This window comes from Colius striatus, chromosome 1, assembly GCF_028858725.1.
Source record: "Colius striatus isolate bColStr4 chromosome 1, bColStr4.1.hap1, whole genome shotgun sequence".
NCBI classification, from domain to species: domain Eukaryota; kingdom Metazoa; phylum Chordata; class Aves; order Coliiformes; family Coliidae; genus Colius; species Colius striatus.
Genome location: NC_084759.1, coordinates 63,270,517 through 63,297,958, shown reverse-complemented (window position 1 = coordinate 63,297,958; position 27,442 = coordinate 63,270,517). Strand labels below are relative to the sequence as shown.

General features: G+C 45.8%; 1 protein-coding gene across 4 annotated transcripts; it reads left to right on the top strand.

Moving 5' to 3' along the window:
• The first annotated feature begins 1,206 nt into the window (after positions 1-1,206).
• ECRG4 (ECRG4 augurin precursor) lies at positions 1,207-27,442 on the top strand. 4 transcript variants are annotated; one of them, XM_061988478.1, is made up of 5 exons: positions 1,207-1,263; positions 21,083-21,194; positions 22,306-22,353; positions 24,481-24,638; positions 27,078-27,442. In XM_061988478.1, exons 1-5 carry the CDS (start codon positions 1,249-1,251, stop codon positions 27,237-27,239), a joined length of 495 nt encoding a protein of 164 aa, XP_061844462.1. In that variant the 5' UTR covers positions 1,207-1,248; the 3' UTR covers positions 27,240-27,442. The 4 variants fall into 4 exon arrangements, with proteins under 4 accessions (XP_061844462.1, XP_010200818.1, XP_061876567.1 ...); XM_010202516.2 differs by lacking the exon at positions 1,207-1,263 and adding an exon at positions 6,688-6,851; XM_062020583.1 differs by lacking the exon at positions 1,207-1,263 and adding an exon at positions 7,031-7,181.

The window sequence follows — 27,442 nt, the reverse complement described above, 5'->3', positions numbered from 1 at the left end:
GTAATGGCTTCAAATGAAAGAAGAAAGACTTAGATTTGGCATTATGAAGAAGTTCTTCACTATGAGGGCAGCGAGGCACTGGCACAGATTGCTCAGAGAGTCTGTGGATGACTCATCCACGGCAGTACTCAAGGCCAGGCTGGATAGGGCTTTGAGCAACCTGGTCTAGTGGAAGGTGTCTCTGCCCATGGCACAGAGGGTTGGAAGTGGATGATCTTTAAGATCTCTTCCAACACAAAGCACTATACAATATGATTCTGTGGAAGGATATGACTAGCATAACGTGGATTTTGAAGAGGTGGCGATCACAAACAGTTAACTAACAAGTGTTTACAGTGCCTTATGATAGTTGCTGGCACTAAGACAAGGGCAGTAAAAAGTGGATTAAATGAAGATAAATGTGAGACACAGGCAGAAACAAGTACTCCAGCAGATGTGTGTGGAAATTAATGGGGTGGTGATAATAACAAATTCTGATTTGCCACACAGTAAATGTGTCTCTTGATAATTGGTTTCCAGTAGGATACCAACTGGGCATGCAGGAGACAGAAACCTAAATGGGGTGACATCTCTGCCTTGACGATGCATTGGGTAGACACTGAATAACTCAAAAAAGACAGTTGGAAAAGTTCAATCTGCCTCCATCAGAATTTTATTTTCTGGATCTGCAACCCAGTTTCCTGACAAACAAATCTACAGGACAACCAGGGAAAGATGGCACATAAGGCTAGTGGTCAGGAGATCTTGGTCGTGTTCCATCTGTTGGCGCAGATATCCTGTCTGACATGAGGTGGAGGGATCACTAGCAACTCCATGTCTGCTCATCTGCTGAACTGGGATGTGAAAGCTCCCACACGGCACGATACTTTGCCAGATGTGTTGTTGAACTTCATGTGTTTATGTTTGCGAAGAGAACATAGGATGAAAGGCATTACAGAAATGCAAGATATGATTTGTTATGATTTAAAAGCCATTCTGGTTTAGCAGTGCTACTTTCAAATATTTGCACCCTGCCGGCTTTTCCAGATAAAGACTCAAGCCCAGATTTTATTTTCCGGTCTCACTTCTTAAAGGAGCAGAGTGGACTGCAGACCCTTTGGAAATGGGTCTTTGAGCTTGCCTGCTGCGACCTGTGTGACTACAGGGCCCAGAGCTGTGGCTTCAAAGATATGGAGGCACAAGAAGCAGTCTCTGTGCTCACCTCTCTCCTTCCCGGGCTTCATCCTGCACATCTATTCATCCTTGGGGATGCATGTAATGAAGGTAACACAAACTCGGCCAGGGCTCCAGCTGCCTCCACTCCTCAGTGCCTGGGAGGAACCAGGAGAGAGGGAATGAGCAGCCAAGGAAGATGAGGGGAGAGGGATGTTTTGTGGTTCCCATACTAGAAGTGTAAACTGTGTGCCTGGAGTGCAGTGTCAGGGTGTAAGTCTGCAGTGCAATTTTCTTGGCACGGAAGTTATTCAGAAGAGTCCCATTTCTCCATCCCCTGCCTCACAATTTGCTGCTGCCTGAGTTATGCAGATAAAACCATGTGACAGCTCTGTCCACAGAGGCCTTGGGAAGCTCCAGCTTAACAACAGTCAATGGAGGATGTGCTTTGCTTTGAGGAAGGATTGTGGGGTTTTTTCAATTGGAGCCATTTTGGTGAAACTGTTCACAGAGCAGTACTGTAAACTTGTTTCCCAGCACAGTAGAGGTTGGGGAAATGAAATTCAGCTTGCAAAAGCCCTGACTGGCTAAGCTGAGACTGCCTCGATGCCAGTTTTGCTAACGATCTCAGGCTGTAGTAGAGGGGGGAAAGGAAGAGCACAGGAAGGCCTGAGGCTGACATCACCACAGGGGTAACCGTAAGAAGGATCCACCTCATGGTTGCTACTTGGTATTTCTGCCCATATGCCTGGAGTGAGGTTGGCTGAGGGTGAGAATAAATCCTGTGGAACCTCTCTAAGCACCTAATGAAATCCAGTAATTTGAAAAAGCAGGAGGTAAGAAACACAAAGAAAATGGATTTTATAGATTTTTGTCTTACATCCTGAAATAAATCTGCCGTTTTCAGCTCCTGGAGAAGGCAGCACATGCCTCCCTGCTCAAAGGATGTTTTTCCATGCTAAATGCTGTGGCTGCATGTGCCAGTGCTGCTCAGATACTTTATCCCCTGGCCTGTTTTTTCCTGATTTCGCTGCGTTTAGCCACATCAGCCCTGGGCTCCTTCACCTCAGGCTTGGTCAGCGAGGCGTCAGTAGCTGAGCATGATGGTGAAAGCCCTGAAAGCAGCAAGTGAGGACCTGCCAGCTCTAGCCTACCAAGGATGTAGTCCAACCTGACGCCTCTAATTTCCCAGTCACCGCTTCTTGTACACACGACCTGTTAAAAGGATTAAATTAAAAGAATTCCCAGAGCTAATCTAGTGGTGATATGATGAGAGGCAGGAGCTCAAGTATATCCCAGAGGTGACTGATCGGGTTTCCTAGGATGTATTATTTATGGTACCATCTGCTTTAGACAAGTATTGAAGTCTGAAAGGGAGGAGGATTTTGATGGAATTCACTCATTTAACTGAGACAGGAGATGCAATTGGGGTTCCCCCCACCCCCAGCCCTGCCACCTTGCAAAAGAAAAAAATTGCAGTTGTTATTTATGGATTAAAGCTGGCAGCAGGTTACCCATGTGCTGATACATTCAGCAAAACACTGCTCAACTCTGAGACCTCATGTGTGTCTTCAAAGAAGGGGCTATTCATAGCATAGTCCATTAGTCTAAGGGAGAGAGGTACAAACGTGTTCCAGTCCAAGTTACCGGTGCTGTGAAAAACTGGCGTGTAAACAGAGCTGTGGCTGGAATGTGAGGAGGCAAGGGGAGAAGCCAAAAGAGGCAGAGACCACAGGAGAATGGGAAGAACTTCCCCAAAATAGCCGATGCAGTTACTGTATATCTCAGTAACTGCAGGATTTGTTTACAGCTTTTACATTCAACGTGAAGCAAAACCACAAATCTAAAAAGAGAAACTGTCTCTGATTTGGCTGACATGCTATTTAAATAATATAGGTCAAGAAATCTGAAGCAAAATATCTTCAAGAACAAGATCTGTGTGCCTCCCCTTCTTGTCTGTCTCCTGTGGTGCTAAAACCAGACGCCTTCTGCTTACATTTCCTCATCACAGTTGCATCATCAAATTTCTAAATATCGAAGCTTCCTCAGGCTAATGTCTAAGCCTCTCTTAGTGATCAGGAATGAAATTCCTCTCAAAGCTTTGGTTGGGAAGGTTTTACTAAACCTTTACATAGAAATTTGCTGGAAGCTACCTGTCAGTTTGCTGTCTATTTTCTAGTAATTCAGACTAATGACTCGTCAGCTCCCTCCTCCCCTCTTTTTTTTTCCTTCCTTTCACATCTGTCTAGAAGTAGCTTTCTGCTCCAGTTACCAGTTTAATAACACAAGGCTGCCTATTGGGGAGAAATTCTCACCCAGTCTTACTTGATTTGTCTCACGACTCTTTTAATAATCCTTATTTTATTAGTTATTAAAAAAATACATATCTGAGCAACTGGTTGTAGTGTTCAAAGGTTTGTACCTCTGAAATGAGGTCTTGCTTAAGAGCTACTCTCCTATGCAGGAAAGTTTTGCTGATGAAAAACACAGACTTACAGTGGCAGACTATAAGAAAGGCTGCCGTGTACAAAACCAGAAGTCCTTTTATGCAGTTTTTGCTTAGCTGAAATTTCAATTTTGGTATTATGGAAGGTTTCTCCCAGAGCTGATGCCTACTAGTGTTTTGTGGTACAGGCAGAGAACTGGATTTCTGTCTGTATCACCCACGTGCCAAATGTTCAGGCTGGGAAACGCAGCCCACAGAAGGAGGACATTTGCCAGGATTATTCTCGCTCTAAACCTTTGCTGTGCCTCTCTGATGTACCTGCCCCCCACAAGCCATCCCACTGCCCCCCTTGCTCATGGCACATCATGGCACTGTCAGGCTCTCTGAATAGGGCATGGTGTCATAAGACATAGCAACTGGGAGAAGAGAGCAGGAAACTTCCTTTCGAGCGGCCTTTACCCATTATCAGCATAATCTGTGAGGGCCTATGGCAGCCCCTCAGCATCCCCTGCTCTGTGGCACATAGCAAGAAGGGTCAGGGTGCTGTGAGCCCCATATATAGGGCAGAAGATACTTCCATGATGTGGGATCACACAGGCTGGTGTCTCTTGTGTGCTGCCATGGGGTGCTACAAGGACAACTCTTTGGCACATGCTTTGATCTCTAAACACCCAAGGTGCTTGCAGACAGCAACCTGCATCAAGATCAGTGCCTGGGAGCACACAAGGCCATGCACTGTCTTAATGCAAGAGTTGGAGTTAGCAAGATGATAAAAAGCAACCAAGCCTTTGGAGTCTCTTTTTGTCCCCATTTCTGTAAGACAGATACCAGTGGCGGATCTGTCTCCTCCTCCTCCCAACCCGAAAGCCTCCTGAGTTCTGGATTTGTCTCACAAAACTGCTCTGGTTGGCAGAACCTCATCTACTGCAAGGAGGTGACCCACAAGAGACAAGATCTTTGGGCAGGACAGGGGGCCAGGGATTTTAAGGCCCTTGCAGGAATAACAAGACTGTAGGGACTGGCACATCTGGCTTTTCAGCAAGCATCACTGCAGAGGCTTCTTCATTTCTCATCAAACCATGCAGAAGAGTCATGAGAGATTCTTAAGGAATACCTATGAGCAAGAGGCATCATACCTCCCTATGAGTGTGAACGAAAGCATCTGGTTGCTGACACCACACAAATCGGGGATGACTCCGGTCTGCCTATCACCATTGTTAGCCACTGTCACTATAACTACACCATCACACGGCGTGGCAATGCTCCTGAAGGCCCCTCTTTTGCTCAGGATGATGTTCTGCCAGGCAGTGGGAACAATCTAACCCCTCGCTGCTTTTCAAGGGAAAGCCCTAGTGCTCAAGGTCAGCTGTCCATTTCCATGTCCTCCCGTGTCCTGTGTCACACGCTTCTCAGGCACGTGACTATGCTCAGCTGGTGAAGGCAGCTGGGAGAGCAGCCCACCTCCATTGCTGCTGGGTTAGTCATCTGTTGACTATTTACTGAGCTGAATTGGCTATGTGAAAAGATGGGCTGATGGAGCCAAGGTGGTATAAGCAATGAGGGAAACTCTTGGAAGGGACCAAGGGAGAAGAGAGGGTGTTTGTGGTGGTAGTGGCATCAAGGTGGCTCAGTCTCATCTAACTTGGTCCTTATCCCTGCCTAGTGCCCTCCTGTCTGCTGCGTCCTGCTGTTCATTTATTCAGTCAGTGATAGTGTGGATCAGGAGATCAAGTGAGGTGATGGGGAGGTTGTTTCTCTGTTTTGTCCCTGGTCCACATTGCCACTAGGCTGTATGAAGAGCTATTTGAGCAGACACAACAGGGTGGGTTTGCTTCACTCATCTCTGCACTGGAGCCTCAGGGACCAAATCTGAGTTTTCTAAGAGGGCTTCTCTTCAAGTAAGCACTGATGTTTCCTGCAGAGTCAGGGAAGACAAGAAAAACCTTTTCAAGGCTTCCAGATCATGTTCCTTTAGGTTTAAATGCCTACACTGGGTGGACTGGGTTTTCCACAGCAAACAGCAAGACACAGTAGCGGTATTTTTGAGGTCTGTATGATCATGCTGCTTCCAAGTGGTGGCAGCAAATACAGCCTGGCTTCTCAGTACTTCTATGTGAATGTGGACGTGTGGCTGGCTGCCTGTAGATGAGTCCCATATGGAGTGTCTGGGCCCTTGTGTACTGCACACATCTGCTTCACCACTGGATGTCCAGATACCTGCCATGGCTGTGAATATTTACATGGCCAGACATACTGAGGTATGATCCAAAGGATATATCTATTTCAACTGAATACATGGATGTGTATCTTGTCTTAGCTGTCTTGGCACTAAAAATGCATACTATGCGCCCCAAACACAGCTGTAACTGCATCAGAAGTTTCTTTAAACTGATTCTTATTCCCCTGAGCTACTTGCAACTTTACTGGGATGTCCCACTGAAAACAAGAGCCTTTTAATATACAGATGCCATGCTCATTGTCTGTCCCTGACCAGATACAGATAAATTACTTTGATATTGTTGATGTCCATCCTCTTTATTCCTCCTGGATTATCTATAACAAGAGGTTAAAAAACACCATGCCTCGAGTAAAATGTAGTTTGGCTGCTCCAAGCTTGTGATGTTTCACACAGGTCTGGTATTTGCCAGGAGCACAGGTCTTTACAAAACGGAGCCTTGTTTCCTGCAGTAAGGTGAGCCTGCCAGTCATGCCTTCTCCCTCTGTCCTTTCTGCTGAGTCCAGGTGTGCCATCCATCCCCTCATGCGCTTCCTGGGTGCTGGGTCTCAGCTCTGCTGCACCGGCGCATGCTGCCTCCCAGCACCTGCAAGAAATTAAAGAGCACTAAAACACTCCCTGGAGCCAGTCGCTCGTTGTACAGCCAACCAAAAAAAAATATCCCAAATTCCTTTCACATGAGAACACGGGGTACATCTGCTTGCAATCATCTTTCTCCAGGCAGCCGGCCTGATTAAGCAGAAATGTGATTCTCCACATTGGGTCCAAGGAGCGCTGGGCAGACGCCTGCAGCCGAGGGGCTGGGATTCGGGAGAGGCAGAATAAATGCGCCTTTCACGCCCGGCATCCCTGGCAGTCCCGTGGTTCCTTCCCCTGCTCGCAGCCTTGGTTGCTTCTTACCCTGCTCACAGGAGGCAAGACATGCCGAAATAAAGAGAAACTTGTTCTGTGGCAGGAAAGGTCATTTCTTCTGGCCAGGCACTTGGGAAGGAGACGGGAACGCGTATTATTTTAAAGGTAAAATGATAAAATACTTGTTTGCTGGAGGAAGGGGAGGAATCTTAGAATCATAGAATGGTAATGTCAACAACATCTCAGCGTTCTTTAGATAAAATTGTTGCAGCCTCTTACTCCTGCCCTGACAACAACTGCAGGGTGCTGTGCAGAAATGTTTTAGCCTTCAGCGATCTGTAGCCTCATGCAGGGTATTTTCCTTACTGGAAGGATGCTCTTTGTCCATCTGTGCACACGCGCGCGTGTGTGTGTGCGCGTGGGGATACGAAGGCACACTCCACAGTAGAGGAAATGGCTGAAAACGGGTATGGAGGGATATTGGCAGAGCCTCTGGTAATGATATTGTTTGTTTCTTAATGTTTTCTTGATTGCAGCTAACCAACGAGGAAACAGCTAAAAATCACTACTTTAACGAAAGCTGCAGTTCATAGCAGAGCTGCGTTGGGCTTTCAGTGCTTCTGTAGGTCTGTGGGATTCCATTTCAGAGCTTGCCTTTTATGCAAGAAACACAAGAAGACTGAAGAAGTAATTTATAGGTGCAGTTAAGAATGCCATGTTTGGGTAAAGAAGGGAAAGTACTTTTAACCAAACAAGCTTGACTATTGACTAGCTCAGTTTCGCTGTGATTCCTGAAAGCAAGCAGAAGGCAGCAGCCCCAGTATGCTTTTAATCCCGAGTTTTGCTCATCAATTAGTATGTTTGTAAAGGCTAAGTTTCTTCTTCTCCCAAGACTGGTTTTTACTGGTTCAGAGTCCAGATAACATGAGGGCTGAAGCCAGGTCTGCAGAAGGAGCAGAAAGGCAGTTGCAGCCGCAGCGCCCCCAGGGCACACGTGTCCCAGCCCAGAGGTAGCATCCCTCTGTTTGGACTGATTAAAACAGTCAGAAGTGACACTTTGCCACGTCCCTGAGTAACTGCAGGAAAATGCTGTGCTGGCAAGATGAGCACGGGGACCTGGGGCAAGACAGATTGCTTTGTGTTTCTGTTTGGAGGCACGCGCTTAAATCAGGCACAGACTTCTCCTAGAGTCTTTGAACTGAACTCTTGCCAAGACGTGCCGAGGTCTCGCTTTAAGCCAAGCTACATTCTTGGCCTCAAACAAGTGCCTAATAGAGAGGAGAGCTCTCCTGCATAAGTTCAACTGGGCATTTTTAGGAATCTTGCTGGTTTAGCGAAGTTCTTAATAAGACAGTAGGGTGGAAGCACATTGTCCTTTAACAGCTGTGGGGGAACAGTGAAAAACAGATGGTGTTTTAAAAAGGTTTGGCATGCAGGGGGTCTATTTGTTTGTCTGCATGTTTGACCATTGCAATTTATTTACCTGCATTCACATGCACAGGCAGAATTTTAAGGTGACAGTCAAATGAGCTGTGCTAGCACATCAAGATTCAGAGGGAAACATCTGTCATTAAAGGAGCAACAGGAGAAACCCAGTTATTTATCACAGGCTGAAACACAGAAATGTTTGCCTGCTGTGTTTGGCTTTGCTTGCTATAGGGAAGACTTAATGATGTACAGAAAGGTTGCCTGAAAGAAACCGTGCAAGGTCTGATACTTTCTGGAGCTTGTCTCCTGATTGTTCATTCGGATGTCGCAACACACTGGCACTCTCTGCTAAATCCATCTGGGTATTATTTAGAGGTCTCACACTCAGTGTCTTTTTTTTTAATACGGCTTCATTCTCTGTGAATGCTAATGCGGATATAGGGAGATGAGAAGCTCTCCGATGACAGACACAGATGGGATGCCTTTAAGGCTGTGCTGATGGCCTCGGAAAATATTGATCGCCAAGTGTGGTTATGGAGAAAAGATGATGAAGCCTTTGGAACCAAACAGTTAACAGAGTGTGGATCAAACCTGGATTTTCAGTTATAGGAAGGATAAGCACTTATGTCAGTCCATCCCTAGGGCAGTCAGCCAGTCTGATGATTGGATTTCAGTGTAGCCATGGAAAAATGCACATTTTTGTTACTCTGCTCTGTAACGGCTGGGCTTGCAGGGAATATTCTTACCACTCACCACATAGCCTTCATTCTCAGTGGGAGACACAAGTATCTAACTTCTGGAACTAATTGAAATTTGCCAAAGCCTTGCAGAATTTGGTCCCAGAATTTTGCCCCTTGGCCTTTCTAATCTGTTAACACCACCACCCTTTGCCTGCTCTGCTGCTTACCTGTAGCCTCTCTGCTCCTTGTAGCACTCTCATCAGCCAATGTCTTTTTTTCGGATATTGCCTGAAGCCACTGCCATGCAATTGATGGGAAAATGGTAACTGTTAGGTTGAAGGAAAGTTAGCCCCAGCTGACATTTTTGTATAAATTTGGAGCAATCAACTTCGTAGGTGATTTGTAAATCTGCAACCTCTAAGCTACCACCTGTCTTTTTCTTCCTTTCACACCTGAGAGAGATACATTGATTTTAAGGCTAGAAGACATCACTCTGGGCTGGCCATCTGCATAATTCAACTACTCTGACATCCCTATATAAACTTGTTTCAGGAACAAGAAGAGCTCTTATGACAGAGATTGTCTTTTAGCAAGGAAAAAACCAAACTTCTCCTTGATTAAGAAAGATCCACATAGTCCAAGACAACTATTCTGAAGTCCTTCCAGTGCTGACCAAGAGAAATATCTTACATCGTCTATGTGCTTCTTGGTACTATCTGATATTTCTCCCTGGAAGATAAATGCTGAGCCCACTACACATCCAATTATCTTACAAAGCCTCCAGAAGGGAGGCTGCTCTTCTACCTGTGCGTGCATCACCCACACACAGAATTTAATTATTAGTAAACAAAATATGTGTGTTTCATAATTGCAATTGTTCTGGCCACAAATTCAGCCTTGCATTATTTTGGGTAATTTATTCCTGAATTTTCACGCAGAGTCAGGGAAGAGAAAAGGTGGATACACTTTCCAATATATTGCTATGCAGAGAATATGCTTAGGTCTTTGAATGATACTCCCAGTTTTTATTGTTTATTTCCATATAAAACATCAGTTATTTGTGTGTGATACATTATTTTTAAGTGAAAATGTGATGTTTAACTAAATGCCAGAGATAAACATGGGAGAGAAACCTCTGATGAAATAAGAAGAGGTGGAATTTGTCCATAGTGACACCAAAATCAAAGGCATTCTGATAGCCCTTGGTCTACTTTGTTTCTTTTTTTAGATCAGTGTGCTCACAGGGAAATCAATCTGTGCCTTGGGCAGCAGGAACTCTCCATGACTTGCGGAGTCTGATTGATTGTTTCAAATATTGAGACTGTAGGTTTGATGGGAACCGTATAGGAATGGTGACAGTAGTGGGGATTTGGGGGTTTAGGCTTCTTCACTAAAATATATACCTTATAATGAATACCCTGGGTTTTTTTCCAGAGAAAAAGTCCTTTCCCTGCAATGCATTTCTCCTTTCTGCTGTATATTTCTCTCCTCTTTCCTCCGTGTACTTCTCTTCCTCTTTAAACATTTCAGTGTGGCTTGTTTTAAGCACAAAATAAATTAATAATTCATGTAAGATTAGTGCTATGGAAAAGCTTTGCTATAGGCACATTCAGAAGCTTTGTAATAATTGAGTGGTTATATTGGGTTCCTCTTTTTCTTTTTTTCTAGTGTAAAAAGGTCATCAAACCCCATGACAAAAATTTCATATGAAATGATCAAGGATAAAGGGTTGACTTTACTAAACCCAAGGAGATGTGTCATATAAGAATCAACAGGACCAGGATTCTTCTTGTCCAAGTGCCTAAAATTTGCTCAGCAGTGGGCCAGGTTAGGTCTCTGAAAAATGTGCTCCCATGTCAGATACTGCATGTTTCAAAGCCTGAGTGATCTACGCTCCCTCAGTTTTCTCTTAATTGAAAAAAAAAAAGGCAGAAAGCCTCCTATCTGCTCCTATCTGCTTCCTGCTGCCTGAGGAGTGGTTAAGTAGCCATCCCTGGAGGTATTCAAAAGGTGTGTAGATGTGGCTCTTAGGGATATGGTTTAGTGGTGGACATGTCAGTGTTGGGTTTGAGGTTGGACTCAATAATCTTAAATCAAAGATAAACCTTATCCAACCAAAACAATTCTGTGACCTTACCACCTCTGATTAACAAGATCAATGTCACCAGAGCATCACTGTACAATTACTCTGCTTGGGTCCTCCCCAGCTCCAAATCAGGTTCAGCTAATATGTATTAGACTTACAGCCACTGTGTCATCACTAATAATTACTAGATGAAAACATCTTTCCCTTGTGGCCATTAGATGATAACTTTACCTAATAGAAATGCAGTCACTGTCTTGTGCTTAGGAAAAGGACTACAGTTCTGCAAAGCAGGATGTGAAGAGATGTTAAACCAGGAGAATGTTCTTTGAAGCAAAAATCGCTGCAATCTTCTTTAAACAAAACAAAAGGAGTTGGACAGCAAGATTTATAATGGCAGATCTTGAGAGAGGAGGAGGCAAAAGAGTTTGGTATTGGTTTTGGTCGAAGTAAGCAATTAAATTGCTCACTCAACCTGGAAGAGTTACAGCCTCAGAATCCCTATTTCCAAAGCAAATAAGCTTTCTCTTTAAAGTGCATATCTGGTCTGTCCCAAAACTGAGGGAAGAGGCCCAAAACGAGGCTGTGTTGTCCGCCAGGATATTTTTGATGGAAAGGAAACAAAATGCTGCAGAAGGATGGCAGTGCATTAACTCACCTGTGCCAGGGCCATCTACCACAGCAAGAGTTACACGACATAAGAGCAATTCCACCGATGCCTAGAGAAGCGACTTCAGAGGCCTGTCTGCCTCAACAAATGTGGATATGTTCTTCTGCTCATGTGGAGGGGAGCCAGCTTGAGTTCAGTTGTGCAGTCCTATTAGTCTAACTGTGAGCTGAGTCAAGGTCTGTGCTGGACTTCAGGATCAGAGCCCGGTGACCTCCTCTGCCACACACTGAATACAACCCCAGGGGAGTGAAGAATGGGGAATGAAATAATCGTAGAATCATGGAATCATTTAGGTTGGAAAAGACCTTTAAGATCCTCGAGTCCAACCACTAACCTCACACCGCCAAGCCCATCACTGAACCATGTCCCTCAGCACCTCATCTATGGATCTTTTAAATATATCCAGGTGAGGAGGCCTCCACTACCAATGCCCACCTTACAGGGAATTTCTGTACAGTGGTGTTTTGTGAGATCCAGGCCTAGCAGCAGCAGACTGAGGTGTAATTTTTCTGAGATAAATGGGATTCTGTAGGACTCTTGCAATTAAAAATACATGAGTGGAAGAATACTTGCAGGACTGATGCCTAAATGATCACAACAGGCAGAAAATCTCCCCTTGAATTTCCATACCCCGCAGCCACTGCACTGCTAGCTTGGCACACACGGCCTTGGAAGCCACTGGCATCCAGGCACAGCCAGGTGCCATGGGCCCGAATTCACATGGGAAGGTTAAAGATGTCACGATATCTTACTCAGCAGCAGCAAGGGGAGACTACAGAAAATGCATTCTACTGGAAACAAACTGAAATCAGGAAGGTAATCCCGGCATCAGACGAACAGAGGCATGGGCTTGTTCACAGGCAGGGCTTAGGCAGGGCATCGGTGAAATTGGAAAGCACGGGTATAAGGTAAAGCCAACAAGAATGGCCACAAAGCACATCAAGAGAGGTGTAAGGTCACAGGTGATAGCATCGAGAAGACAAGTGAAGTCTCTGCTCTGATAACTTGAGAATCGTGCTCCGAGCTGATGCTTGTTATTAAGCTTCGCAAAGACTCACGTTTGACCCGAGGAGAGAGCAGCCACCTGCCCTCCTTGCTGTGTTTCGACTGTCTGGGCAGACATTTTTCATGCCGGGGGCCTGCCTCAGGCAGACTGGCAGTGCTGCTGAAAATTCCAGCCCATGTGATTCCCACCTGCTTCAGAAAGCAGGCCGGGGAAAAGCAGGTTGTTTTGTTCATGCTAAAAATGCCTGACAGGCTTCAGGCGATGTTCCAGCTCCTGTACTTTGAAACAGGGGCTTTAAACAGAGTGACGGGTGGCAGCAGCTGTCTGAGAAGTGCCCCTTTTCCTTCTCTGTGGGAATGCACCCACCTTGTCCTATTTCAAATTTTTAAAACATGGTTTTCAAGCATGTGCTCAGTAGGTGCGCTCATGGTGTGCCTGCAGGGCTCAGGCTTACATCCACGCTGATGAGGCTGCAGTGGAGACGCACAGGGCTTTCTCTGACACTGTCGTGGTTTGACATGACAGCCTTTTCTGGTAAGGGGGAAGGGGCTGTAAAGATGGCTCCTGTAAGAAGTTGCTCACAACTCTCCCCAGCTCTGAGCCAGACTCACTTTTGGGGCTGAGTCATTTAGATGCCTTCACGGTCACTTTTTAAGAAGAAGCTGGAAGAGGAAGCTTTTTCCTGTTTCTTCTTTCTTCTGCCCCTTCTTCTTCTCCAGCTGGTGATTGTGCAAGGCGTGGAAAGAGTGAGAGAAGCAACCATGTGGACTCCAAGGTCAGTGAGGAAAGAGAGGAGGAGGTGTGCTGGAGCAGAGACTCCCCTGCATTCTACAGAAAAGATTGGTGAAGCTGAGATTCCTTTCCATTTCATTGAAGACCCCACATCAAGGGCAGAGACTTATTTTGATAATGACCCTGAATCAGGGGCAGAGACTCATTTTGCTAAGAACCCCGAGCTAGGGGCAGTGATTCACTTCATTAAAGGCCCCATGCCAGGGCCAGTGACTATGGCCAGAGGAGGCCATGTCCTGAGGGAATGACCCAATATTCACAGAAGCTGCAGCTATGGGGAAGGAACTCATGTCAGAGATATTCACCAAGAACTGCGTCCCGTGTGAGGGACCCTGTATCGGCAGAAATCACAGCTGCTGGGAACAACCCACACCAGAGAAGTTCATTAAGGACTGTGTCCCGGGGGAGGAACCCCGTGTTGGAGCAGGGGAAGAATGCAAGGAGTCATCCTCATCTGAGAAGACAGAGCAGCAGAGGCCATCTGTGAGAGACTGGCCACATCCCCTGCCCCCCTGAGCCATTGAGGGGGGAGAAGGTAGAGATATCGGGAGCAGTGAGCTGGGCCCGGGAAGAAAAGAGGGGTAGGGGAGGGAGATCCTAAAGTGCTGCTTGTAATTTTCTCATCATCCTACTCCCTTTTTTGCTTTTATTTCATTCTGATTCCTGTAGATAGCAGAATACACTTTCCTTACTTTCCTCTCTAAATACTGGAGTCTGTTTTACCTGGAACCATAACTGGCACTGAGCCCTCTCTGCCCTTGTTTCAGTCCACAACAACCTTGCTTATCTTTTTACTCCCATTTTGCTGGGGCCTCTGCCATTCTAATGAGGGTGGGAGTGAATTTGGGGCACCAAGGGAGAGACTGTCATGGTGCTTCTGTGCTAGCTAAGCCAAACCATGACAGATACCCACAGTGTTGTGCATTGCTGCAGGGGACCGAGACACAGAGAAGGACACCTTGGGCAGAGATAGCCTGTCACTATCTCAAGCCCTTTGCTCCTCAGGAAACTTGTTCTGCCAGTAAACTTCTCTGCACAGGCAGAAAGCCGTTCTAGAGCATGCCCAAATTTAACAAGCATCTGAGTTATCGCTAAGGGGTAATGGAGACATGGATTTGGCCTGCATGGACAAATTTTAGGCACTGCTGAAGCCTCAAACACAGGACAAGAGGAGGAAGCTCTCAGACCAGATGGGATGGGATCATTGTGGATTCAGATGGCCCCTTTCTCCATAGGGACCTGCTCCAGTGACACTGCTCACTGAGCATTGAGTAGCCTGACCACCAGCTCTTACTCAGGCATCATACTCTTCTCCAGCAAAGAGGAAAAGTTCTGTTTTACCCCATTCCCACTTCTTTCTGTATTCTCCCACCTCTTTCTTACTTGGCCCCAACTCTTGTGAACCAGCTACTCAGCCATCACAGCTCAGTGGGCCTAAAGATAACTAACCCAGCAAAAGTAAACTGGTTCTGCTTTTGAATCACACTGAATTGGCTCTAAAAAGCACTAGAGTCAGCTCTGTTAAGAGAGGGGAGCATGAGATAAGAGGAGGCAGAGAGATTTCCTCACCTGGGTGGTAGCAAGTCACCAAATTGATTTAAGCTTTGAAGGGTAAGGCAGCTGCCTCAGGAAGAACAATCTGGTTTCCAGCCATTCTCCAGTTGTTCTGGATTCATTGAAAGGTACTGAACTGTGCATTGGAAAGGCTGGGTCCTCTGGTGATGCTCTTTAAAAAGGATGAGACTGATGTGCGCTGCTCTGCAAAGCAATTTAATGCTACAGGGAGTGAGGAGAGGCAAATTCCTCCAGCAATGGGGAAGGAATGGGGAAGGTGGTTGGGCTTGCAAGAAACTCCTCACAGCTTCCCCTGGTCTTGCAGTTGCTCTCATAACAGTGCTGCGTCCCCAAACAAGCTTTCTGATGAAGCACAAGGGAAGAAACAACGCTCTCGTGATGAGGATTTGGTTGAGGGCCTGGGAAGATGGGGAAACCATGGCAGCTGGGACAGGCCAGCTGGTGCTGTTACGAGACACTCTTCAGGGAAGGGCTTGATTACTGCTAACAGCACATGGTCACTGACGGCATGGTGTAGCACAAGGTCACGTGTTTATTATACGAATGATACTCACCCCATGAGTAAGCTGAGAGTTTTAGGGAAGGAAGAGAAATGTGTGCAAACTCTTAGGACAGCAAAAATGTATAGGAAGTGGGATGTTAAAACCAAATTGCTAAATTTGAGATTTTTAAATCTTTGCATATATTAGTCTTGAGTAGTTGCAGCCTGTTTTGTTTTGTGGGGTTGTTTGGTTTGGTTTTGTTTTTTAAAGAGTGAATTCTGCATGCGAATAATAAGAGAATGTAAACAAGTCAAAAATAGCTCAGAAATAAGAGTTCAGAAAAAAAATGTTTTAAAGCACAAAAAGAAAAATCCCAAGAGGCAGCAGTAGAAGAATTAATGATTCAAATGAAATCAAGCTGTGGTAAAAGACATGTTGTAATTTACTACAGCCGCTCTCCACCCCCCTTCTTGCTAGATCTGACTCGCAGACTTGCTATATACTTCCAGGTTTATCCTAAAAATATACTGGAGCAGTGGAAGGAAAAAAGGAGAGGGATTTCTTAGAGAGAGGCATTTTTTTATCCCTCAGTAGAAAGGAAGCAGCCATGATCAGATAACATTGCTGAACTAATCTGCTTCTCACTGTGCTTATCATGAGAGCAAAAAGGTTAATTCTGTAGCGAGGGCAGCAAAGTACTCTCAGTGAAGGAAGGAGGACAGGTAGACCAACAGACACCATTTCTTATCTGACAGGGTCAGCTAGAAGCTGCAGAAAATACCAGCAGCAGCCAAGCACAGCGGGGGGAAGAAAGGCTGTATTTTAAATTAGTTTCTATGGAAAATACGAACACTAATAGTTATTAATAACATAGGTCAAAGTAGTGCTGACATCGGTTGAGACACAATGGATGTGTCCCAAATCATACATTGAGGACAATGAGACTCATAGTCAGCAATAAAGAAACTTTCCCTAAAGCAACTGTGTTTGTCCCAGGAATTGTGGCTGGTCCCATCACTGTTAGGGGAACTTTGGAGCAGGGGAAGAAATAGTATGAAACTCAAAATGTTTTGAAAAGAGCTGTCTGATGACTTAAATGTTCTTCCTTCTCTTTGGAAGGAAAATATGGCTCCTGTGGTTTTCTTGGAACAAGCTGTAGAAAACTGCATCTGGAGTGCCAGGCACCTCTGTCCTGAGGCTAGTGACCAGAACAATATGGCTAGGAGATTCTGTAAAATCCTCATTAACAGAAAATAACAATGAAGACATTGATCAAATGGGTTGTTTTAGTGGATTACTAAAATCTTGATGGTGCTTCATCCTTGCAAAAGTTGAGGTGTCATCTCCTGCAATCCCTGGCCTGTTTCCAATTGATCTGTTTGCCCACTAAGGAAGCTGATGCCAGATCTCAGTATTTTCTGAGAAGTAATGTTCTATTTGCTGGGATATTTTTCCTTGAAAATCCAGCTTTGGGAGTCCTGTGATCATATAAGTACTTAATCTACACGACATTTAAAAATATTGTTGTGCTGAAATGCTTGAAAACATGAAGCTTAATAAGGGAAGAAGGAAAGAAAGCAAGATCAAACTTTTTTACACAATTTTGTGGTGCTTTGAGATTCTGTATATCCTTGAATGGTCATTACTGATGCTATCTCTTACATTTTAATGAATACAACACTGTGTATTTATATCTCCTACTGTGAGGAGATACAAAAGCAGAAATGTCTCTCTGCTATTCAGGAATCTCCCTGTACTTAATTTTAGACAAAATGAACAATAATAACAATAATAATAACAAAGGAATTCAGACACTTGAAAATTCAGTGATGCTTTGAGGCTGAGATTTTTTTCCCTTGGTTTAGTTTAATTAAACAGCCACACATTCTCATGCCTCTTTCACTAGTTTTAGAAGCCACTGGGCTTAGAATCAATATGCATAAGCTTGCAGATCACACAGGGCAAATAGGGCGCCCAAGTAGTCACCAAACATGCAGGGAGTTGCAGAAGTGTTGAAAAAAATCAGCTAGAATCCTTTCTGCTTACCCCAAAATCATACACAAAGTCCTGCAGGCCCCAAAGACAATGCTGGCCAGCAGTAGGCTCAGAAATTGGGGTATTTCTCTGGCTCCAGCAAGCTCCTTGCCTGGCTTCTGCCTGTTGATTCTCAAGGTCAGACTCAGATTGGCTTTCTGTTGGATTGTTCCCAAATTTCTGCCTCATCATGCAGGCTTGCAAGACCATAGTCCAGTCCCATGCAGGGGAAGCGGCAAAGCCTGCCAGCTTCATTCTGCTATTTTGCTGTGGATATCCCTCCAATTAGAGGCTCTCGTTACGCTACGAGGCTTGATGGAGCTTTACATGGGGCGTGAAAGGGGTCCTTGCACACAGTTCCTCATCCCACGGCTGTCTGGGGAACAATCCTGCTGATGGCATTAATTAACATCTTTCAACAAAGTGTCAAGAGTCTACCACTGTCACTAGTGGTGATGAAAGACATTTGGGGATGTGTGGCTGGAAAGATGTCCAGAGGAAAAGGACCTGAGAGTGTCGGTTGACAGCTGGATGAACATTGAGCCAGCAGTGTGCCCAGGAGGCCAAGAAGGCCAGTGGCATCCTGGCCTGTATCACAAATACTGTGACCAGCAGGAGCAGGGCAGTGATCGTCCCCTTGTGCTTGCCACTGGTGAGGCCACATCTTGAATACTGTGTCCAGTTCTGAGCCACTCACTACAAGAAGGCCATTGAGGTACCAGAGCATGTCCAGATGGGCAACAAAGCCAGTGAAGGGTCTGGAGAACAAGTCTGATGACAACTGGTTGAGGGAGCTGGAAGTGTTTAGTCTGGAGAAAAGGAGGCTGAGAGGAGACATGATCACTCTCTACAACTACTTGAAAGGGGGTTGTAGACAGGTGGGTGTTGGTCTCTTCTCCCACGTAACAAGCAATAAGACAAGAGGAAATGGGAGGTTTAGACTGGAGATTCAGAAGAACTTTTTCACTGAGAGGGTTGTTAAACACTGGCACAGGCTGCCCAGGGAGGTGATGGAGTCACCATTCCTGGAGACACCTAGAAGCCATGTAGTGGCTGTGTTTTCACATGGAAGATAGCTATAAGAGGTACTGCAGACATTTCAGTAAACATGGATTCTTGAAAGAAAATACTTCTAACCATCAAGCAGTAGTCACAAGCTCATCAGACAAAAGAAAAAGGTGTCTTACTAAAACACAGGGCAGCACTGCCTTAGTCCTTAAAACAACCTGCAACAGAAATAGATTGGTGCTGGAAAAACACAACTCCCCTTTCATCACGGCATTTAGAAAAAAGTGGTGCTATATCTTTACACAATTTCTTTACTTGATGTCAAAAATTTCTGTCCCCTGAATGGAGAAAGTAACCTCTTCTGGGAAGATACTGCATGCAGTTTAACCCTGATCATTATACCCTCTGTCAATCACTTCTTCCACCACTAAAGCTGTAATTTTCTACAATAATCTTGCACTTAAGTTGATCCATTCTCTGAGTTTCACCAGATAGCATTTTATCTCAGCAGTTTTTTGAGATACTTGGCATCTGGAGGAAGTTTTGTGGTCTGTATTCCTTTGGCTCAGAGGCACCAAGTAGCTGAGGTTCTGCAGAGCCCCAGCTCCGATGCAAGGCTCGTTACAAGCTGACCAGCCAGACAAAACACCCTTTGCCATTGCCAATATAGCAGTAGACCATAAATATTCATGAGTTATCACCCTGGTTTTACAAATTATCTACATCGTAGCTCTTTCATGTACCCTTACATATGTGCTCTTTGCCTCTGTCCCTTCTAGCTCTATTCTGCAACTAGCTGTCCAAAAACCTCAGGTGGTTTTAGAAAAGAGGCTGTCACTGTTCAGCTGATGAAAGAGCACATTGATTCAGAAGAAGGGGCCTTTGCTCCAACACACGGAGTTAAAGACTGCTGACACATGAAATGTGAGGCTGCAGGGGAAAGCCACTCAAAGGCAGTGATAGAAAGAACAAGCTAATTTTGGTTCCTGGTTGCATGGGAGCTGATCTGGGAGACTGGCCTCTCATGGGAGTGTTTCCATCCCAGAGGCGTGGAAGGTGCTGCTACCTCCCCCTCTGCCCCTCCCAGAGCTGTGGCTCCTGCAGACAGTGAAGGGCAGTCTGGCTGGAGCGACTGCATCACTTTTTCAAGCTGTTGCTGCTGCTGCTGCTGCTTCAATTGGGATAAGCAAAGAGGCATGAGTGTTATCTTGAGGGTGCTGGGGGACAGAGGGAAGGAGGAAGGAAGGCTTTGGGTGCAGCTCCATGTACTTTTGTCACAGGGGGAAAGATGCACAGGGGTAATCAGGAGTGGTGGCCTGAAGCAACATTCAGGCTGGGGCTGGGGAAGTGCTGAGGGACCAGTCTGTGCTGGTGCTGCTTCTGCGTTTGACGGAGAGTGGTAAAGAAAGACTAAGGGTCTGTGGGTTTTTCCTCACATTGAGCTGTGCCTGAAATAGCACTGATGAGCTCCATGTGTCATCAGAGGCGTTGTCACACCATTGCCATACACAGATGTACATGTATGTATATACACTCACCCACATTTGATATACACATTTATATACAATTACAATATGTACAGTGTGCGTATATATTCATCTGCAACAACCCTTGGATCCAGGAGCGCAGGCCCTGGGGCTTGCCAGAATTCTCACAAGTAGGTTACAGAGAGAGCTCATCTCTCCCTGGCTCATCCCCACCCCCACCTCCCCCTGAATCCCTCCTGCCTGCCCTGCTGTACCCTGGCACAGCTTCAGCGGGAGGCCAGACGCCTGTAACGGGCTACTGAGTGTCCTGGGTCTCTGCTGAAAGGGAAGAAAGAGATTTGTGTGTGAGGATGGGCAAGGATTTTGCCAGGCTTCATCTGAGGTGTTTCTGGCATTTGCAGAGGAAGGAGCTGAGAGGAGCTGAACTCACTGAGGGAAGCTTAAGTCTGAATTAAGAAAAGGCACTGTAAGTTCAGGCAGAATCCTGCTGAGGAAGGACTTTTCATTTGTGAGTTTGGCTTTCGGTCCCTGAGTTCTTACTATAAGCTAAACCTCTCTGTATGTAGAAAAAGAAATCCAAATTATTTTTTAAAGCTGATCACTGGAAAGGCATTGAGGGTTTCTGGGGACTTGGGGGTAGGAGGGAGGGAGAGAGGGAGAAAAAAATAAATGAACTAAGCCACCTTCAGTTGATTCTGATTTTGTTTTTCCACCAAGGTAATCTCACAATTTCCATCTGCTGTGACAGGCAACTGACAAATCTGCTTTGTATGTAGAAAAAAATTAAACAACATGCTACAGCTATTTATTGTATTTTTTTTAATCCCCCTGTAAGAAGAGCTGCTGAAAGGTCTTTACTGTTTGCACGGGATTATGTATTTGCCGTAAAAAAAAAAAACAAGAGCTGCAGGAAGCTTGTGAGCTGTGCCTTGACAAACAAGAGGCTGCCTGCCTTGTCCTGCCCACATAAATCTTGCTCCATGGCTGAGCACAAAGCACACAAGCCCATAGAAGCCCACACAAGCCCACAGAAGTCCATGGAAGCCCACAGCTGTCCATGCTCCCCATGGTGTCAGGCTGGGCTGGGCTGGGGTGCCCTTAACTCCCCTGCTCCATCTCTGTGCTCATTCTCTCCCTCTCCTCCCACCCAGGTGTGCCTCCACGCCAGCTCAGCCATGCCACTGATGGGACCCTACCGAGCCCTGCCCAGGGCTGCTGCCCTCATCCTCTTCCTCCTGCTTCCGCTGCTCTGCACGGCCCCAGGTGAGTGAGTGCCTGGGCCAGGGTGCGAGGTGGAAAAACCTGACCCAGCACATCCCAAGGAGGAGGCAGAAGCCTTTTTTTTTTCACAGAGTTACAGAATCTCAAGGGTTGGATGGGACCTCAAAAGATCATCTAGTCCAACCCCTCTACCAGAGCAGGACCACCTAGAGTAGACCACATAGGAACTCGTCCAGGTGGATTTTTAACATCTCCAGAGATGGACTCCACAGCCCATCTGGGCAGCCTGTTCCAGTGCTCTGTCACCCTCACAGTGAAGAAATTCTTCCTTGTATTTCTTTGGAACCTCTTATGTTCCCTGGTATCATGCCTGGGTGAATGCTTTTGGTCACTCCAAAACTCATGCAAATTGAGCATCTTTTTCAAAGCGCTTGTTTTTGAGCTAATAAAGCATTTCAGAGCAGCCGAGCACTCAAGGGTCTTGTGTTGCTTTGCTCAGCCTGGGCTAAAGCCTTGGATCCTATCTGGGAAAGAGTTTCAGCAGAAGGACAGCTTTGATGTGCTTTGGGACAGTCAGCACTTGGAAGCAGTCTGGTTGTTTGCACCCAGTGACCAGGATGCTTTGCCACAGTACTGGCACTAGCTGTGGTCCTGTGGTCTTCTGATGAAATACATAGGAATTTAATTGGTAAAGAAGGATAGCATCAGGATCTTTGTGCCCAGAGATGGGGAGAGGATCATAGAATCATAGAATTGTAGAGGTTGGAAGCGAGCTCTAGAGATCATCCAGTCCAACCTCCTGCTAAAGCAGGTGCATTTCAACCAAGTCACACAGGAACACATTCAGGTGGGTTTGGAAACCTCCAGAGAAGTAGAAGCCTCTCTAGGCAGCCTGTGCCAGGGATCCCTCACCCTCACAGGAAAGAAGTTTCTCCTTGTGTTTAAGTAGAACAATGGAGTGTCAGAAGCTGTTGTGCTCAAGCGTGGAAGCGGGAGCAAAGGGAGGCACTGGGAGAAACTTGCTGTGGAGTTTTGCTTGTTGGGCTGGAGCTGTGACAGAAGTACTTTGAGTAATTTTTGAGACAGGATCTTTTTTGTTGCTGTAGTTGTTTCCTTTTTAGTAAATGTATTTGTTTTATTTTTACTTGTCTAGATGTTTCCAGGGGAAATAAGCTTAAACAGATGCTTCAGAAACGTGAAGGTGAGTAAAGAGGCAGCAAATGTGTTCCTTTATTTTTCCTTTGAGTCAGTTTATGTCAGTCAAAGCTGCTGCTGTCACTCTGTTGCCAGTGCAAGAGAGGGCAGTCAGAGCAGCAGTGTACGAGCAGAGCACACAGTTCAAAGCATGCCCATTTGAGACTTGGTACTGGCCAGGCTGGAGGCTGTGCTGATGATAGCCCCTCTGCAAACCAGAGGTAGCAGCCAGCCTCAGGCAGTATAACACTTGCCTTTTTAAGGTGTGCATGGCAGACATGGTGTTCATCTGGTTTGTTCTTGGAAGTCACAAGCTATTCCAAGGAATTATAATGCATGGAAATACTGCTGGCTCAGCTGAAGAGAAGAAAATGTGCAAACTAGGTTTCCTCACAACTTGTTCTCTTCCTCCTCTTGGCCTTTCACGTGCTTCCTTCTTGGAAGGCTGCTCTCTCTATGAGAGAGATTGTGGCCAAGGGTCTGGCGGGTGGATGCACCAAACAACTGACAGAAGGAGATGGAAATTGAGCTGGCCAGGGACAAGCAGCACCACAGCAATGATGGGGAAGGCTGAAACACCTCAGAAGTTTCAGTTGCCTCCCCATAGCCTGCTATACACCTGAGGCAAAGATTTTACACTACACACAGAGGAGGCTCCCACTTTCTGCAAGCCTGCTTTCTCACTGGCTTTTTCCTGGCATCACCCACCACCTCTTGCCTGAAACGTGTGCCACATCTACCACGGCCATTTTCCCTGCATGTGGGCTCCCTGCCTCACTGCTCTGCAGTGCTTGCATGCAGGTAGGAGTGACCACTTGCAACAGCCACCCTCCCTACATGCACCTCAGTACAACAATTACTTGTTGGTTCAAGTCCCCTTGTGAGAAGGTCCACCCGAGGGGAGGATTTTAGAGCATCCAGACAACATGGCCTAGACCAGGAAGAATTGCAAAGCTTTGAATTGATGATGAAGGGGATAGCAGTGCCTTAATTCCAGCCTAAATGCCCTTTTCCTATTGTGCACTAAGATGAGCAGGCTAAGTACAGGGTACTGGTTCCCTTGCTGGCAGTGTCCCTTGTGTGATGCTCACTCACATGGCACCTATTCAGCTGTCCCCCTGCTCAGCAGTAACACCCAGCTTGTGTGCACAGTGAGCTGTCAGTTTACGGCTCATCAGCCTGCTGTGTACCACTCTTCCTGTGACAACTCATCTATCACTTTTACCTCCTGAAACTCCTTCCCACTGCAGTCCTTTGCTTCGTCCTATGAGTCTGCCTGGCACCTCCTTCAATGGCTTTCACGTCTCCACCTGACCATTTCAGCCTCACATCCTCTGACAATCCCCATTACACCTATACTACTGGTCTGTCCCTCATTGTGATGAACCCTCCAAAGCCAAGGCATTCCTCCTGCTCCTGCACGTGCTTCCTGTTTCATGGGAAGACCAAACACCGTGCCGTGTTTCATCATTTCTGTGCATAGCAAGGGACTGGTGGGTCCTCAAATCCATACCTCTCAAGAGGTACACACATTCCTCCAGCAGCCACAGCAGACTGCTTGCTGCTTTGGCACAAGGCATCCTCCTTGCAGCGTGCTTTCAAAGCCTGACTGGCTTTTATTTTCAAGCATCCAGGAAGTTTAGTAACACTCATTATTTAAAAGCTACATTTTTAAATGGCAGACTGAAAAAAACCTGTCTTTTTATATGTGACTCCCTCCACTATGATAAGGTGGAAGTGTTTCTCCAGCTTCCTCGGGCTTTTTAACTTTCACTCTCATCTTCATTCCCATTTCTGCCACAGCAGCACACAGAGGCCCAGTCTCCTCTCCTCAAAACACAAACACATCATATGTATACCCTTTGGGTTTGTTTATTTAAATTCCTCAGTTTCTGTCCTTGAGCTCAGAACAGCTTTTCAAAAACCCAAGAGAACGAGGGTAGCTGAGAAATCCTATTACGTTGATAGTTCCTGGGTTTGTTACTGTCGCTGCTGCTACACACATCACACTGCCAAGCGCAAAGATGATGGCATGATGCGAGAAGCATTTTGTTACTTGCTGCAAGCAGCATTCTTTGAGATGACTCAAAATTTTCTGGCATGTCTTTTGGTGTGTGTGGGGGATTAATTTCAGCCCCTGTTGCTGCAAAGCCTGAGGTGTCAGTGAAAGAAAGAGCGGCCAAGGAGTTCCTCAGCAGCCTGAGACGGCAGCGGCGTCAGCTGTGGGACAGGAGCCAGCCCGACGTACAGCAGTGGTACCAGCAGTTCCTCTACCTGGGATTCGATGAGGCGGTGAGTGTCAAGGCTTTTGGGAGTCGGTTGGGCTTCAGAGTGAGTGGCTGCGAGCGTGGATGTGCTGCCATGGAGGAGTCACACAAGAGGTTCCAAAGGAATACAAGGAAGAATTTCTTCACTGGGAGGGTGATGAGGCACAGGCACAGGCTGCCCAGATGGGTTGCTGAATCTCCTTCTCTGGAGACATTCAAAACCCACCTGGATGAGTTCCTGTGTGACCTACTCTAGGTGGTCCTGCTCTGTCAGGGGAATAGGACTAGGTGATTTTTTGAGGACCCTTCCAACCCATGAGATTCTGTGACTACGTGATTTCATTCTAAGTAGCAAATATTGCACAGAAATACATAAGCTCTGCTATTTTGGTAAGAGTTTTCTGCACTGTTAATAGGAAAAAAAATGAACATCAAAATCTCGTGTGGAGTTCTGTCCTGCTACTGAACTTCAGCTTAATAAATTGCAACCAGACAAAGTTTGCTTTGCGAAGTAGGCAGCCAGACCCAAAGCAATCAATTGTATTTCAGGAAATTAATTTGGCAGGCTCAACCTAATCAATTTGCTTTCAAACACGCTGAGAAATCCACACTGAGCCGGGCGTGACTGGCATTCCTCAATGACATTGCACTAACATTCCGTGCCTAAGGCGTGCATGTGGCTCCATGGTGGGGGCAGCTCCTGACCAACGTGAGCACAGGCTGGTATGCCTTGACCCACAGCATGAAAAGAAACCCATTTGATAGCATGCAGCCATCCTCCCTTCAGATGAGAAGGAATAGGCTGCCCAGGGAGGGTGTGGAGTCTCCTTCCTTGGAGGTCTTCAAGACCCACCTGGACATGTTCCTGTGTGACCTGATCTAGGTGGACCTGCTTCTGCAGGGGGGTTGGACTAGATGATCTCTAAAGGTCCCTTCCAACCCCTACCATTCTATGATTCTGTGATATATATTCTTAAAACAGTTAATTTGTAAAAACACAGGAGTAGAATCAGGAGTTCCCAGCTCTACAGAAAACTCTACTTAAATAGATGCTGAAACAGGGTGAAAAATGTGAATTCAGTTGCAGCCCCCCATGTCACCATCCCCGGAGATATTTAAAAGCTGTGTTGCTGAGGTGCTGAGGAATATGCATTAGTGACAGGCTTGGCAGTGTGAGATTGGTGGCTGGGGCTCAATGATCTTAAAGGTCTTTTCCAACCAAAATGATTCTATGTAGAATCATTTCTACATAAATAAGAGGTAAAAATAGTTATAGATGTTGAATTCTTGGCTTCTGTCAGCTGCATGAATATGTTTAATGAGACTGCATTGGCACAGGCAAGCTGGAGTACATTTTGGACTTTCATGCTATGTGGATTACTTGGAAGATGAATGCACTCATTTTCAAAGCTGTAATAATTAGAAAAATAATCCTTTGCTTGGACTGAAATAATGAAGGATACTTTTTTTCTGTATCCTCCTGGACTCTGTGCAGCTAAAAGTTACTTTTTAACAACATGGCTATGTTGTTATGAACAACAACATTGCTCCCCCAGTAGCAATAGGAAATACAGGAAAAAGTGGTTTCATGCATCAGAAACTGAAGGCCGGGGCAAATACCAAGCAGCAAGTAATAAGGACAAACCATGCAGATAAGATGTATTCTCCTCTGAGTTCCTGTGTGCATGTCAAAAACTGAAACGAGGCCTGTTGTGGGATACAATGAATCCCCTTTGTAGGTTTTCTTGAGTATTAAGACACTGTTTTAACAATGAAATAACTGTTTGTTCCAGCAAAGGACTTGGGCCATACTTACCCATTGTGTGTTTTGCAAAACTCTTTTTTTTTTCAAATCTCAGCCAAAATTGTTTCCAAAGAGTCATTCAGATGGAAAGGCTTTGGCTTGGCAAGTATTTGATATCCTTGCACACTGCTTCTCCTTTGCCGTTGTGGGCAGAATTGAACCGCTTAGTGCATTTCCACAGCTAGAAGGCTGCACTGTCCCTTCGTTTTCACCCATGCAAAATGGGAGTGAAAGATCACAGGCGTAAAACAAATGTAAATGCATGGGGCAGCAGAGAACCAAACCTTTAAGTTTTCAAGTGCAAAACATTGAAATGTTTTTATAGTGCACCACTGAAAAGGTAACAGTAATATTGAAGGCTGTGAGTGCGTTTCACTTGCAGGCACTCTCAGCTGAAGCACTTTACAGTGGGCAGAGGAGTAGGGGTGGTTCCCAGCAGGGCTGGGAAGGACAATTCTTGTAGTTGAGACCCCAGTTATCCCTCAGAGAAGGCAGGCACAAGTCACAAAACCCCTCAGATCTAAAGATTTCCTAGTGACAAATGCTCAAAGGATCTAAATTTCTGAAAGACAAAAGGAATCTTTTGCTCCACAACTGTTTCACTCTCTCTGTTGTAAAGTTTCAGGCTTGGAAAGAAACTCTTCTCTTTTGTTTTGGCAGAAATTTGAAGATGACATGTCCTACTGGACAAACTTAGGGCGTGCTCGTAATGAATACTATGGTGGATACTACCAACATCATTACGATGAAGACTCACCAATCGGCCCACGTAACCCACACACCTTCAGGCACGGAGCAGCTGTCAACTACGATGACTACTAATGTCATCTATGCTACTACAGTTGGTGTCTATCAGGAGGGCTGCATGAGGCAAGGCTGAGCCCGTCCTCAGTAAGAAGGACCCGGCTTTCCTCCTGTTCATGTAAACCAGCAAGAGTAAAGGGATCACCAGACTCTGAAGAAAGCAACGTGACTTTTGTTACTTACTGTTACTTAGTAGTACGCTCTATATAGTGTCATAGAAA